Source organism: Erpetoichthys calabaricus, chromosome 1 (genome assembly GCF_900747795.2).
Source record: "Erpetoichthys calabaricus chromosome 1, fErpCal1.3, whole genome shotgun sequence".
In the NCBI taxonomy this organism is placed as follows: Eukaryota; Metazoa; Chordata; class Cladistia; order Polypteriformes; family Polypteridae; genus Erpetoichthys; species Erpetoichthys calabaricus.
The window spans coordinates 262507142-262523479 of record NC_041394.2 but is presented as its reverse complement, the minus strand read 5'-3'; the positions used below and the strand labels follow the sequence as shown (position 1 = coordinate 262523479).

Here is a 16338-nt window from a genome sequence, read left to right as displayed (position 1 = left end):
CTTTTAAGTGTCTTTTGAGAAGATCACGTCTCATCTCCCTGGTTTTCCTTTCTAAGATTTTTTTTTTATAATAGAGAGATAGTGCTGATTAAAACACTTAAAAAAAGTAAAATATATCTTTATCTCCATAAGGTGATTTTTTAAATGGAAAGTTATTAAAAGTCATGATTACCAATAATTTATAAAGAAAAATTTTAAACATTTCCCACTTTCAAACAACGACTACCATTTTTGCTCAGAAAAAAACACTAAAATGCATTAAACTTTACACAATTAGTTTAATAATAGCATTACTCATCAAAACAAACCATACTAATGCACATTCTCTTCTTGTTAAGCTGTCTATCTGTACTTTTATTACTTCAAGGTTCACATTCAAAGAAGTGGCCTTTCAATCTTCCTTCGGCTTTTCTTATTTTTTTTTTAGTCTTTTTGGTGCCGTGATTTTCAATATAATTCAAGAAGACACCTGAGCAACAAATGTGACATGTTGACCACACTTGGCTGTGAGGATTACTAAGACTATGGTGGTGTGTCACTAGTGCCGATCACTAAAATTTGTTTTTAGCAGTTGAATATGCAGTGTTTGCTTGAGACCTTGTTCATCAAGTATTTTCCTAGAAATGTGTTTTTTTCCCAACGCCCCTTGATGCTTTGAGAAGCCAGTGTGACAATACAGAGCTGTACCAGTCAATGCTGGATGCCTCCATCCAATGAGTATAAAACACTGATCCTAGCAGGGGGCTAAAAATGAGCAGAAAACTCGCCAATACATTTAAACACAAAACGCACATGCAGAAGGTAACTGAAAATGTGTTGTTGTATTCGTGTTTAATGGTAGAAGCTTTTTGTATAGTCTTGTATGTGACCTGTAACAGTATTACCCAGAGTGCTCTAGAGTTGATGCAAAGAGGAAGGAGTGGAAAATTCTCATGCTTTAGTGTTGTGCTTACTTTTGTCCACAGTATAGCATAGTTGGTAGGTATTTCTATAGCTCTCAGGGACACTTAAAAGACCATTGCACCATTACAATCGACTCAAGACTTGGGCTATCCTTCCCCTTTGATTTCAATGCCCATCGCAGCATTCAGTGAACATTCACTGAACATTTCTGTGACTTTGGCAAACTCAAGGCAAAGTAAATTCAGAGTGGTTTACTCATCACTATATGTCACCAACATTTATCTCTGCCTAAAATGACCATTGCACACATTTTTTAAATAGAGTAAGCTATAAGGATGTCAAAGTGAACTGCTGATCATCCATCCATCCATTTTCCAACCTGCTGAATCCGAAGACACGGGGAGAACATGCAAACTCCACGCAGGGAGGACCCGGGAAGTGAACCCGGGTCCCCAGATCTCCCAACTGCGAGGCAGCAGCGCTACCCACTGCGCCACCGTGCCGCCCACTGCTGATCATTCTAAAATATTTTAAAAATATACAGAATCACTCAGTGCTGATCAAAAAAAAAAACAGCTGTCATTACAAACAGAATTCAGTTGTTTGACTACAAGGGAATGCCAGCAGAGGTGATTCTTGGAATGCAATGACAGAAGTTCAAAATGTAGTTGGAATTAAAATCAAAGAACGCAAAGAAACATGTAACAGATTTAAAGAATATCATAAGGCTTTCCTGAGTACATTTTTTACAGAACTAAAATGGGATCTGGGTGAAGACTGAGCAACAGACACAACACATCTGTGTTTTTAGTATAGTCTATTAACAGACAGAGGTCTGATGCACATTACATAAGAGAACCAAAATGTTACAATTCTTAGTAGGAAGTCTTGGTGACATAATTAAACTGGTATCTCTTTAGTTTTTTGAGTGTTTTACCAAAACTAAGACTTCGTGTTAATTTATCAGTCAAAAGTCAAAGTGAAGTCAATTCCAAATGAGACCTCTATGTCTTCTTTTAGGAGACTTTTTCCACTGCAGACCAGGATAACGAGAGCACTTCTGATGTTTGCAGTTCAAAATGACAACCCCTACTCCATGAGACATTGGACTGGTTTAGAAATGTGGCACTCAGTGAGCCATCTATTTGTTCCCGCTCAGTTGTAAGTAAAATTCACTCATGGTTGCCTCCAGACATTTATATTATACATCTGGCTCAGCAAGACAAATGACTAGGGTTGTAATTTCACTGTATTATGTAAATCCGGGTTGTTATCCAGCTATTATCCAACTATCTAAACTATTATAGTCAGGCCCAGAAGTCTGTGTTTGTATAAATATTATAAATCCTGACTATTTTATATTAGAGCATGCAGCTAGTCAAGGGTGCACATTATTTCCAAGGCTCTTTGCTACTGTTTTTAGGCCCCCATCTTTTCACCTCAACAAACATCAAAGCTTAAGAGATTGTAAGGGAAGAAGTTGAAGAAAATGTGTCTTTGTGAATATCCATCCCTGCCAAATGTATTCCATCTTCAAGTTGAAAATTCCTATATATACCATATATAGTAACATATACTTTTGTTAATTTAGAAAAAGTTACATCTTTATTCATTTAGAACACAAAAGACAAATCTTTAAAAAAAATTTACAAAGACTTAAAGGAGAGGACACTGTGATACTACAGTACCTAACTTTCAAATGAAGAGTTTCATTATAAAATAGTTTTACGTTTTTAAATTGATTAATGTAGACAGATTTGTGCTCCAGAGATCCATGCCATGCTAAAGTCATATTTTAACAAAGCATGATGTATCCTGCTGTCTAGCATGTGTCACACACGTGTGCATAGGGGACATCTTTAGGGCTCTAGTGACTGTAACTCTACTGCCACTCCAGGGGTTGGCACTGTGTCCTAATGCCTTTTTTCTTTCTCCTTTTGCAGACCGGATGACTGACAGCTGTAACACCTCTGACATCACCTTTGGTATCTGTCCACCTGCACCCAACTCTTCCTGTCGAAAAGACTGAAAACCAGAAGCTCTGCCATCTTTGTCAGTTCTATCCTGAATTTGCATCTGACAAGACATTTCTCTGTAGTTATTATTTGTTTTTAGTTTGCTTTCCAATTCAGTCATACAAGGTTACCAGGCTGGTACCCCAGCTCTTCATTGTTGTCGTCTCTTTTCTCTTAACATATGTTAAGATGCATGCTTTCATTTCAGACTGCAATAAATGTCACTCCTGTTTTAGTACAAACCACAATATTTAGACAGTCAAACATTCTGCGCTGCAGTATCAATTTTCTCGATTAGCAGCCAAAGCAAAAGTGCTTCATTTGCTTTTATGCAGTCATTGTATTTACTGTTAATCATTATAGTCTATCAATGCTTGCCTACTACCCATGTTTGCTTACATCACAGTGATGGTCTGAAGCTGTGCCTGCTATGAGGCTTCAGCTTTCAAAACACAGTTAAGCAGTACTTGCATTTACTGTTGGCAGCCCATTTAACAAGTGCTTGATGTTTTAAAGAAGTGGGTTGCAGTGAATGAGCTGTCCACTTTTTGCAGGACTGCTTGACTCCATTTTTGTGATCTTGCTTCTTTTGTGTTTCTTAATGTGTTTTTGTTCTCGTTTGTATCACCTGTTTATATGTTTTACTTTCTGGTTACCACTTTTTCTTTTAGATATACCCTTGTTAATCATTTTGTTAGTAAATTAATTTTATTGTATAACTGAACAGTGTATTTGAGCTAAAACATACACCTCTCTTGGCTAAGGCTATCCAAAATATATTCTAGAGAAGAGCTGCACTGTCATCAAGGACCAGTTTCTCTTGCTCATATGCCTTACACCCAGAGAACATGAAGGAAAAAAATTTTGCTTATTCGTCAGATATGTTTGAATTCACAATTACAGTACTCCAAATCCTTTAATAGCATTATGCAGGGACATTTTGTTATGAAAAATCTATTGTAATATCTCACACGACATTGTTTGCTTTCTCTCAAATTAACCATTCAAAGCTTTTTCAGAGATTGGCAGGAATGTATTGATACCCTTCTAAAATAGACAAGCTGGGCCACCATTAACCTTGTTTGAAGTCTCAGTATCTGTGAGGAGCTAAATTCAAATTGGCTTTGTTGATCACATAGGTCTTTGAACTGGGCAGGTGACAGGGACAGAGAGAGAGGGAGAGTACAGGTTAGGAGCACACGCTAATACAGACTCTTCAATTCTACTTGGGGGGGTTAAATGTTAACATTATACAAAGTTATTGGTTGTTATACCTGCATTTTTATCACTCTTTAATTTAATATTGTTTTTTTATCAATATGCTGCTGCTGGAGTATGTGAATTTCCCCTTGGGGTTAATTAAGTATCTATCTATCTATCTATCTATCTATCTATCTATCTATCTATCTATCTATCTATCTATCTATGGTGCATTGCCGCACCAACCGCATGACAAACCAACTCAAGATCCCAGATTAGGACCCAAGTGCAGCCATGCAATGTGTGACACCTCAGCACCACAGTACTTCAGATGGAGTGGAACAGTGGGAGTTTTTTTTATGGTGGCTGGAGTGCCAATTCTGCCACCAACAGGGACAGAGACTGATGTGAAATGTAATTTCACTCATGTACACAAGAGGATTGCCTTCAGGACTCACCTAAGGTGTGTGGTACCACCCCAGGATGAGAGGGGGCGCTGTTTCTAACAATCTTGTCTCCCTTTTCCCTCACAGCCTCGAGAAGCCACCCGTCAACTGCAACAGAGCCAAAGAATCCCCGCCCCTTTGGGTTCAGCTAGTATAAAGGAGGGACACTCCCAGGAAGTAGCGTCTCAAATTGGACCAAAGTAGCCACAAGGAAGGTCATGACAGCAATTTGCTGACCTCTGCAGCACCAGCAAGTGCTTATTTTTGATAAAAGATATCCTTTATTTTTGTGGCATTCAATTAAATGGAGTTTTGCACAGTTTATGCCCCTACTATTTTTGGTTTGATCTTGTGTCATCCCTCACCCCGCTACAATAATTAAATACAGTACAGTGTAGAAAAGATTGCGTCTATTATTGATTTGTGCATTATTTTCTGTAAAGTAGTTTACAAAATCCAAAAAAATTAAAACGTATACTAGCAGATTGTTAGCATATAAGTGCTATAATATGTTTATCCATTCTTTTTGGGCAAATTTTTATGCTTTTGTTTTGCTTGTAGTTTGCATACCTACAAAGTGTATTATTTATTAATCAAGATGTCCCTGTAATGTTGCTGTGCATTCCAGAAATGTATGCTGGTTGGCCAGCTTCTCTAAAAATGAGGATGCTGGGTCTTCAGGAAGAAAAAAAGGATGACCGGATATTGGAGGCAAAACAGCAGAAGCGTTTATGGAAAGTGAAGAAGTCTGAATGTGTGGAAAGAATGGTGAACTGCTCCTTCGTCCAGAAGGTGAACTCATACTGTAAGTTTATTTTAGGGGCTTACAAAGGCTTATTGTTGTTGTTGCATTCAATATGCTTTCATCCTCGTTCTGACCTCAATTATTAATATCATAAAAAAAGCAATTTTGTGGAGGTTATAAAAATTCCAGAGTCCGTTAAATTCAAGAAATGAGACACTTACATAATAAGTGGGAAAAACTTAAAAAAGCGAACAATTTAGCTGAAATACTGTATGCTTAATTAGCTAAGTATTTCTGGAGTTTATTTTTCGCAGCCATTTAAAACAAAAAGGCAAAAAAGTGTGGTGGAAATGGCATATGTTGAGCTTTTCTCCTTGGCGATAAAAAATTGTAAGCAATTAGAAGTAACAGATGGACTGAAATAGATGAGCATAAAATTATATATAAAATAATGTGATTTTCTGGGAACATTTGCTCACTTGCATTTATGTCTGATTTTTTTAAAAGAAAGCTTGCAAGAGTAAATAGATCTTTTTTTTTCCTTTGACATGCTTAATTATGGGCATTAACATAATTTTTATTAATGTAGCATACAAAATAATATTCTACAAAATCTATAAATCATGCTTAGTTTCCAATGTGTTACAGTGTAGTTCAGGTTTAAAGTGGTGATCGTACTGTTGCTGACTTAGTTCAAAATTGGTAGCTCTCAAGAAAGGTGACTTTGTTTTGAAGATGTTTGTGAGGGAAAGAAAAAGAAAAATAATTTAAAGGACTGAGGAAAGCAGGGCAGTTTTATCCTTGTAGTAGAAAATGATCCTTATGCAGCCACCCGGTCATTTTGTGCTGATCTTTTTGTTTTAATTTATGTTACTTTGTTGGTATAACATGGCAATGGTGATCTTGTGTTTTCCCCCATTTACAGTAGGCAAGGTTCCCAGTCAGCCACTTCTTTATTGTCTCTCTCTGTTGTTGCCCACCACAATCAGCCATATTCATGTTTCTGTCTTATCTGTGTAGCTGCGGATTGCGATCTCCCATCATCTGCCTTGTCCTGTTTTATCTCTGTTGTCAGCCACTCTGTGTTCTTGTTCTCCTTCCTCCAGTTTTTTCTGTGCAGTTTTTGCTTTGACTGCATAGCTAACCTGTCACACCCGAGCAGCGCCTTCTCTGTAGCGTTCCTATCTGTCTGATGACTCTTTTAGGGTGACAGCTGCTTGTCTAACTAATCCTCACAACTTACTAGCCGAAGTTTTCTTGCTGTTAAAGTTTATCTGGCTTATGACTGGTGTTTCTTTGACTCTTATTTCTTATGCTGTCCTTTGAACTCAGTTTCATATGTATGGTTGCAATGACTATGGTTTTGTCTAACTATAGTTACTTGATGCCTGCAACTCAAAATATAAGCAATTTAAGAGGATTTTAAAAAATGATTAAATTGTCATTTTTGTTTATTTTCTTCCACACTGTTGGATTATGACAAGTGACAATGTCCTGATAGGTTAATACTGACAAGCTGACCAAAATTCCAAATTTTAAACAAATAATGTATAAGGAGATTAAAAAAAATGCAAACATTAGTATGTGAAGTTTGAAAGGACAATGTCTGAATTATCAAGCTCTTTTTTCAATGCACCGTGAGGATATAAATGGAAATTCAGAATGTTCTGTTAGTTGCCTAGCTACTTGTTTGTGCTGTGGCTCTTTGATCTTCATCACTGTTGCAAAACAAAGGAGGACATTTCAAACATAAAGCCATCAGTGATCCAGAAAATTAGGTTTGTAGACATTTGTGATTTTTGTGTTTACTCAGTTATGTGATTGGATTGAATGTTTTTCATACTGTTTTTTGTATTTGCTGTCATGTAATTTTACATTTTAAATATTAATGATTTAATAACCCTGCAACAAAACAATAACCTTAAAATAACAAAGTAATTTTTTCTGAATATATTATTTTCTTAATGTAGAACTAAAGATGTTCAAATATTACAGGACGTATGCTGCCCATCTTATATAATACAAACAAGTAAAAATATTAAGGCATATTTCCAGAATTTTGCTGTAACATCAATGAGATAATTAAGTACAATCATTATTTTAACTAATGAAAATGAGTTTACCTCACATTTTACAGCAATAAGACTATTCTTAGTAATGTAAACTAATATTGATATGAAATTAATTAAATCTTTACCAATAGACACATTGTCTTTCCAAGTTGCTACAGCATACTTTTTGTGTCCTCATTACATTCTGTACAGTAACTGCAAATTAGTTGTAAATATTATGACTGCATACAAAGTAAATTTATGAGCTTTATTAAGTTGTTCAAATGGAACCTCAGTAACAAGTAAATAAACCTCAACAATATAAATCGTTTGCGTTTACGTTCCCATCACACCATATCCAGTTTAACTTGAGCACCACCTTTGCAGCAGCAGTCTTATGTGCACAGAAAGCCAGGTAGAAATGCTGAAGAGTTGTTTCACCAAGCTTATAGCACTTCTTTTACCGTTTAGTGCTCCTTTAGGCACAATGAACCATAGTAATAGTAATAAGCACAATAAACCATTGAAATGAATCATTTAAAGACTACTTAGTAATTCCTCATTATTTAGATATTGTTATGTGGGCCAGATGATTAAATGCTTTGTACTATTTATTTCTTGCAGTTTTTGTTTGTGATGCCTTGTGATGTTGTGATGTCTTTTCTAATTTCAATGCAGATAAAATGAATATAAAATTAATACTGACAATCAGAAGTGTCTGTTTCCTTATTTTTGCAGTTAGCCACATTTGCTACAATACTGTGTAGCAGCGCTGGTATGTACTGGACCCTGATTCCCCTAGGCCAGAGCCCAGTAACACAAATTCCTAGACACCACCACTTGAATTTCTAATGGGGAAATGTGCCACGTTCCTCGCTCTTAACATTAATACATCAGTGTAACGGCACTTCTATTATCCACTTCATGCACTGCTCTGCATGTACAATCATATCTACAGACTTTAAAGGGGATTATATACAACCGCATACAAACAAATGAAAATCACCAACATCTAATAATGATATACTCACATTTCACATTATTCCTAGTGATTGTCCATTTCCATTCAAGAGATTACAATTTCATGTAAAATTGTGTTTTGCAAGAACCATCAATAAAAGCTAAGTCACTAAGAAAAGGAGGAACTGACCAAATGCAGGAATGTTTTCCCCATGCACAATTATATATAGCATGTTCAAGTGTAGGCAGTTCCATAGACCTAATAATATTTCTTATAATTTGACTGGTGCCTTTATCCAAAGTGACTTACAACATTTATGATACAATTGGTTACATTTCTTTTGTTTTTTTGCAAATGGAGCACATGCAGGTGAAGTGACTTGCTCATGGCCACCCAGTATCAGTAGCAGGATGTGAACCTACAACCTCTGGGTTTGAAGTATCAAAGCCTTAATTGCTACAACACAGTGTCTGTCCATAATATTAGCTCTTGGAAATGAAAAAACAAACTAAAAATATTGTATACAGAAAAGCACTTACTTACATAGTACAGTACTTCTGATATACCCAGTTAACTAATGGCACTATAACTGACATTGTCTTTAAACATTTGACAGGCAAAGTTGGTAGTACAGATGGTATTAATACATGAACAATAGGCTTCATAGCAATAACTCCTGGAAAAATTGGAAATTAAGGTCAAAGCTATTTCATGTAATAATGTACTATCTTAATCTAATTACAAAATGTCAACAAAAGTTCAGAAGCAATGTCTCTATGACCAAACAGTGAACTTTGTGAGCTGGAATGTAAGAGGTCTCAATCATGAAATAAAGAGAAATAAAGTATTGTCTCACCAACAGAACTAAACACCAAGATAGAATTTTTACAGGAGACCCACTTATTAAGCAAGGCTTAGTTTCAGTTGCACAAAGATTAGACTGGCTATATATTCCATTCCAGCTATACAAAGAAAACTAGAGGTGTGGGAATTCTTATACATAGAACAATTTCATTTGTAGAATCAGATACAGTGTCTGGTTCTGAAGGGCAATATGTGATTGTCATGGGAATTTTTTTTTGAAGTGATTTTGATAAATATCTATGCACCAATGTGGATGATAGGGACTTCATCCAAAATGTATTTGCATTCATTCCTAATGTGAACAGTCATAATATTATAATTGCCGTAGACTTTGTGTTTTAAATCCAGACCTGGATAGGTCTCTTGCCATCTAATAACATCTAATACTGCAAAAACAATTACACAGTTTAGAACTGATCACAATTTATTAGACCCCTGGAGATTTCTAGATCCAAATATTCATTCTTGTCACCAGTATATCACTGTTACTCAAGAATTGATTATTTCTTTATAACAATTTAACAATTTTTTGCCTACAATCAAATCTTGCAAGTACAACACTATTGTTATCTCCAGCCACGCCCCTTTGATCATGGAGCTCAAATCATTATGCCCCACATACTCATCTTTTATTAGCTAACAAGAACTGTACAGAGTTTATATCCAAGCTAAATTATTTGTTTTTAGGGACAAGTACATCATCAGAGGTCTCTGCAGGAATACTCTGGGAAATTCTGAAATTAATTGAATCCTAAATCAAGAATGCACCAAGATTCCAAAAGAGGCACATTATAGGAAAAGACAGGCTTTGCTTTCAGAACTCAACCTCTCGACAACAAAAGAAACAGAACAACTCATTTTTAAATCGTGACATAATTACTAAGAACGTGGAGAGAAGGCTAATAAGATCTTAGCCCAAAAAATCCACAAGCATTCTTGATCTAGGATTCAGATCATTTCAGAGTTTCCCAGAGTATTCCTGCAGAGACCTCTGAAGATATACTGTATTTTCCCCTAAAAAGAAATCATTTATCACAAATGGCAATATAATTATTTTCAACAGTTTTAAACAACAGTAGCAGTAAATGAATTGCAAAGGTACATTTATTTCTGTAGGAAAGGTTGTTTTATTTTTCCTCTAATACATATTTCCATTTAAATATTGTGCATTACATGTTGAATACCATTGAGGAATTCTTATATAAACAATCAGCCACATTGCAACACAAAAGCATGAAACAATGCAGCATTGTTTCTTGTATAAGTGGAATGCTTTGTTTTTCAATTTTCTCTACCTACTTTGACTCAATCAAGATCAATGATCATAATATTGTGAATCGCCGTAACATGAATTTGAAGCATTTGTCATAAACTAGAATTCTTACAGGTTTATTTATCAAATATTAGGTTTAGAACAGCATTTTCAAACTGATTCCCAGGAGGAACATCATCACTTCAGGTATTTTATTTGTTTGATTAAATAAACAGAGGCCAACCTCAACTTTGAATTAAATCTTTGGTAATATAATGCTTTTCTTAATTTATTACTTTAAGTGGTGTACCTTTTCTTTCACTGGCTTTACAGTTGACTCTGTGTTTGACTGCTTTTATTTACTAACTTTTTTCTTCTAGAAATTGTTACTAAATTCAAATGTTGGAACAAAGTGCATTTATTTAATTTTAAAAGACATAAGAGCATACAGTCATTTGAAAAGTTTGGAAACCCCTCTCAGCCTGCATAATATTCACTCTACTTTCAACAAAAAAGATAACAGTGGTATGTCTTTCATTTCCTATGAACATCTGAGTACTGGGGTGGTTTCCGAACAAAGATTTTTAGTGAAGCAGTATTTAGTTGTAAGAAATTAAATCAAATGTAAAAAACAGGCTGTGCAAAAATTTGGGTCCCCTTGTAATTTTGCTGATTTGAATGCATGTAACTGCTCAATACTGATTACTTGAAACACCAAATTGGTTGGATTAGCTCATTAAGCCTTGAACTTCATAGACAGGTGTGTCCAATCATGTGAAACGGTATTTAAGGTGGTCAATTGCAAATTGTGCTTCCCTTTGACTCTCCTCTGAAGAGTGACAGCATGGGATCCTCAAAGCAACTCTCAAAAGATCTGAAAACAAAGATTGTTCAGTATCATGGTTTAGAAGAAGGCTACAAAAAGCTATCTCAGAGGTTTAAACTGTCAGTTTCAACTGTAAGGAATGTAATCAGGAAATGGAAGGCCACAGGCACAGTTGCTGTTAAACCCAGGTCTGGCAGGCCAAGAAAAATACAGGAGCGGCATATGCGCAGGATTGTGAGAATGGTTACAGACAACCCACAGATCACCTCCAAAGACATACAAGAACATCTTGCTGTAGATGGTGTATCTGTACATCGTTCTACAATTCAGTGCAATTTGCACAAAGAACATCTGTATGGCAGGGTGATGAGAAAGAAGCTCTTTCTGTACTCATGCCACAAAGAAAGTCGCTTGTTGTATGCAAATGCTCATTTAGACAAGCTAGGTTCATTTTGGAACAAAATGCTTTGGACTGATGAGACAAAATGTAGTTATTTGGTCATAACAAAAAGCGCTTTGCATGGCGGAAGAAGAACACAGCATTCCAAGAAAAACACCTTCTACCTACTGTCATATTCGGAGAAGGTTCCATCATGCTGTGGGGCTGTGTGGCTAGTTCAGGGACTGGGGCCCTTGTTAAAGTCACGGGTCGGATGAATTCAACCCAATATCAACAAATTCTTCAGGATAATGTTCAAACATCAGTCAGAAAGTTGAAGTTACAAAGGGGTTGGATATTCTAACAAGATAATGACCCAAAACACAGTTCAAAATCTACAAAGGCATTCATGCAGAGGGAGAAGTACAATGTTCTGGAATGGCCGTCACAGTCCCCTGACTTGAATATCATCGGAAATCTATGGGATGACTTGAAGCAGGCTGTCCATACTCAGCAGCCATCAAATTTAAGTGAACTGGAGAGATTTTGTATTGAAGAATGGTCAAAAATACCTCCATCCAGAATCCAGACACTCATCAAAGGTTATAGGAGGCGTCTAGAGGCTGTTATATTTGCAAAAGGAGGCTCAACTAAGTATTGATGTAACATCTCTGTTGGGGTTTCCAAATTTATGCACCTGTCTAATTTTGTTATGATGCATATTGCATATTTTCTGTTAATCCAATAAACTTAATGTCACTGCTGAAATACTACTGTTTCCGTAAGGCATGTCATATATTAAAAGGAAGTTGCTACTTTGAATGCTCAGCCAATGATAAACAAAAATCCAAAGAATTAAGAGGGGTTCCCAAACTTTTTCATATGACTATAAGGTCTAGGACTATGGTGGAGAAGTGATATTACCACATGCATACCATTTTTAGGCCAACATTTCCTATTTGGATTCCTACAGTCATACTATAGATGATCATTTTCATATTTCTTAATCAGGTACTTGTCAGCTGCCAGTAATATCAAATTAATTTGTCTGCTGTGAATGAAATGATTATTTGTGCAGTAAATTCTAAAAGAAAAAAGTTAATATGGCTGGTACTCCAGTGTAGACAGTAGTTTGTGCAAAATGGGCATGGTGCTATTTAGTGGAATCTTTGCAGATTCCTATAAATCATATTTCTTCTTGTTTTTAAACAGTTCAGTCACCAAGCAAAGCATAGTTGTAGTTTTGTTCAACGTTAGTTGAAAATGTTTTATTTCATTTATCTTTGGTTATGCTTTGTCTCTTGACAGGCTGTGCTGTCACCTTCTTTTTCTTGGGTTTTATACCGACCGCACTGGGTGGCAGCAGTTTAGAATCACAAAATCAAAATAATAGGCCAAGGGTCTTATCCATTAAGAAATGATTACAGCAGACATGGATCAAGACACGAACCTAGAATTGTGGTCAGGAAACAATGAAAGAAATTGTAGCCAAATAGGGAACATGTAACCAGCAGTAAATTGACAAGATGTTAATCTTAGTAAAGGATCAAAAGGATATCTTGTAACCAGAATATACTAACAAGAAGAAGAATCCACAGGCAGCAAAATGGTATTAAAATAGTGATGCCCATAAGGAAACGATAGCGACTCAGGAGAACACAATTTATTTTCAAATAAAAAATACATGCAACCAGTAGATTCCTTGGTGTTCAAATTCCTGGAAACAAGCAAGTAACTATTAGAAAAAATTAAAATCACAACTTAACATTACCGGGCATATGTGCATATGTAATGGAAACTGTGATATTTAAGGATAGGCACTGCATTTAGTGCAAAGAAAGAAAGATGAATATGGTATGGTTCTTGTCTTTGGGATCAAATGCTATAAAATGATAACCTCTTGATGATATACTGTATATATTAGTACAGACTGTCAGCTCTTTCACAATGGACAGAAAGCGATGTAAGCAAAACAAGAACAGATAATTGAGAAGTGACATTGAAATGTCTCCAGATCATGACAGATGTGAATTCTGGTCAAACATGCCATGCTTTTGGCTGTAGGCTGTGAGATTCAGTTGTTCTGTTGGATTTTATTTTGTGCTTCTTTGTCAGAATGGAAACCATGTATTAGTCACATCTAAAATGCTGCAATCTAATTAGTTTAAAATAAAGGGAGAGGCACTTTTCAAATTATACTGGGTCAGAATGACTCAGAGAATGGCATGATCAGCAGGGCTTATAAAATTACTAAATATTTAAATAATAATTTTAAGAATTCTGTATGATTTCAGAAGTAAGCAACAACAAAACAGCTAGATGAGTCTAGGATGCCTCAAAACAGGTGTTGTTAATAGGATGAAGTGAATGGTTAGACCCCTTATCTCAGAAGATAATCCAAAACTATAGAAAAGATAAGCACATATCATAAAACAGTTGTTGGTACAAAGGTGTGGTTTACACAAACGTCCGTCTGGATGCAGCCTGACCTGGAAGTTTAAGCTTCTGAGATGGCTGATCCTTGCAAAGAGTTAGAATAGCATACAAGCACAATTCCAGCTCTTGCTGTGCCTGCTGATGTTCAGGATGGTAAAGGAGGCTAATCAGTAGGTAATTTCTGTTTTAATGAGCAGTTTTTTGTCTACAGATGTTCTTTCTTCATAGAGAGCCCTGACTGAGCTGAAATAAAATATGTTCCTGGTCTGCCATGTCTGTGCTTAATAGGGTAACAGATATGAACAAAGAAGCAAGTTAAATAGAAGAAAATGAATGTGCTGAAATGAATAATAAACAATGGGGAGTGCTTACGTGGGGCTGCTTGTTTCTCAAAGAAAAGTGTTTCTGTCACAAAACTGTATATATATATATATATATATATATATATATATATATATATATATATATATATAATTTTTTTTTTTTTGCAATTAAGAAATAAATAATTCTTTTTTGAAACACTGTGTGGGCCACTCATAAAGAAAGTCCTACCACAAAATACATGTTTTAATCAAGTAGGAAAACTACAAAACTGAAACCCAATGAAACACAATAGGGATAGAAATAAAAACAATTAAAATACAATATACCATAAAATACATGTAAAATTATGTACAGTATAATTGTGAGAGATAAGTTTAAAGCATGTTTACATTTAATAATTGGTCTAACAAATATTATATAAGTTTAATTTAAATACAAAAATCTTCAGCATTCAGAGAAAAATATAAACTACTATGGGGGGGCAAGCCCCCCTGGCACCTTTGGCGCCCAACCCCCAGTTGCAGTCAGTCTGCCACTGATGTTGTGAAAAGGGGGGCTGAACACACCCCAAGGAGATGTGGTCGCTCCTCCGAAATCCCCTCTTAAATGGTGACACAATGGGAAACAAATAGTTGGGTTTTTTTTACCTCCCCTTTGCTCGATCTGCTGCTATCGTGCCGCATGATCTGCATCTCGCGCAACACTTCGAAAATATAAAAGCCTGTACAGCGGCTGTCCTACCCTTTGTCTTTTATTTCCGCCCCTGGGCGTCGTTAAATCTTTTGGCACAAAGTCCCGTCTCGTGAGACGTGAGTTCTTGATATTTTTTAGTTTATAATTTAAAAACGCAATAAGAATCGGAAAATCTAACAACATCACATTAAAGTTCGATAAATTCTGAAAAGAATGATACCAAACATATATGTAGGTTTTAAAGCCCGATTTATAGCATGACAAAAAAACTTCACATAAAAACGTCACATAAAATTGTAGCACAAAATCGTTACACTTTTAGAGTTAGGATTTTATATATATAGAGTAGATTTAAGTTATTTTTCCACAAAAAAGTATACCAGAACAGCAATATTAATGATTGTTGTGGGAGTGAAACCTACCTGTCAACACTTATTGCACAAAGGTTGAGGATTGAAGCTGTACAGAGCATCACATCCATGGTCATTAATGCATCACAGATATACATGTTTAAAGTCCATATACCACCTAAAAACTAAAAAAGAACAAAAATTGAACAAAATGAAAACGTGTTAATAAACATCATATAAAAAGAGGAGCTCTGTCTGTTTATCAGTCTATCTATCTGTAATCCTGCACTTTCCAAGTTAGTATTGCTAAGTCACTGACAATATCAAATATGTAGACAGTTCTGTTTAATGCAGATATGCTGGCAACACTGCAAAAATAATAATAAAAAAATAAAGCTTGGGAGTGGGTGTCAGAGGAACTCAAATGTGTAAGAAAGGCTGGGGTTTTCACGCATACTTGTGTGACTAGTATATTGAAAACGGGCCAATAAAATGCATCTGGTAATTGATGATCTTGCGTTTGAGACAGTTTATTAATATAAGTGAATTAACATCTGAGTACAACAAGGCATTTCTGAACTCACATCACATGCACATTGTTCCAGAAGAGATATTACAGCTTGTGTTGAAGCAAATATGGGGTCCATGGCATGTGTGAGTTCTAAAATAAAAACTTCGGCTCTGTGGGCGTGAGTGCACTCTACTGTGAAGCTGTGCGGCCACAGAATGTAAGGGAAGTGAGCTGATTGCCTGTTAATGTGCAGGTTCTGTCACCCCAGCTGTTTCATATTATGGCTCCTGCACCCACAGAACTATAAAGAGTGCCTATGAAGAGTGATGGAGAGAACTGTAACCGGAGAGATAGAAAAGGATGAGAATCAGCACAGGAGAAC

General features: G+C 35.9%; 1 protein-coding gene across 1 annotated transcript in view; it reads right to left on the bottom strand.

Annotated features, from left to right (window-relative positions):
• drd4-rs (dopamine receptor D4 related sequence) overlaps window positions 1-16338 on the bottom strand; it is a 136131-nt gene that overhangs the window by 11419 nt on the left and 108374 nt on the right. Inside the window, exon 3 of the mRNA XM_028811675.2 lies at window positions 15518-15630. Coding sequence (XP_028667508.1) covers window positions 15518-15630 — 113 coding nt within the window. The remainder of the gene's footprint in view (window positions 1-15517; window positions 15631-16338) is intronic.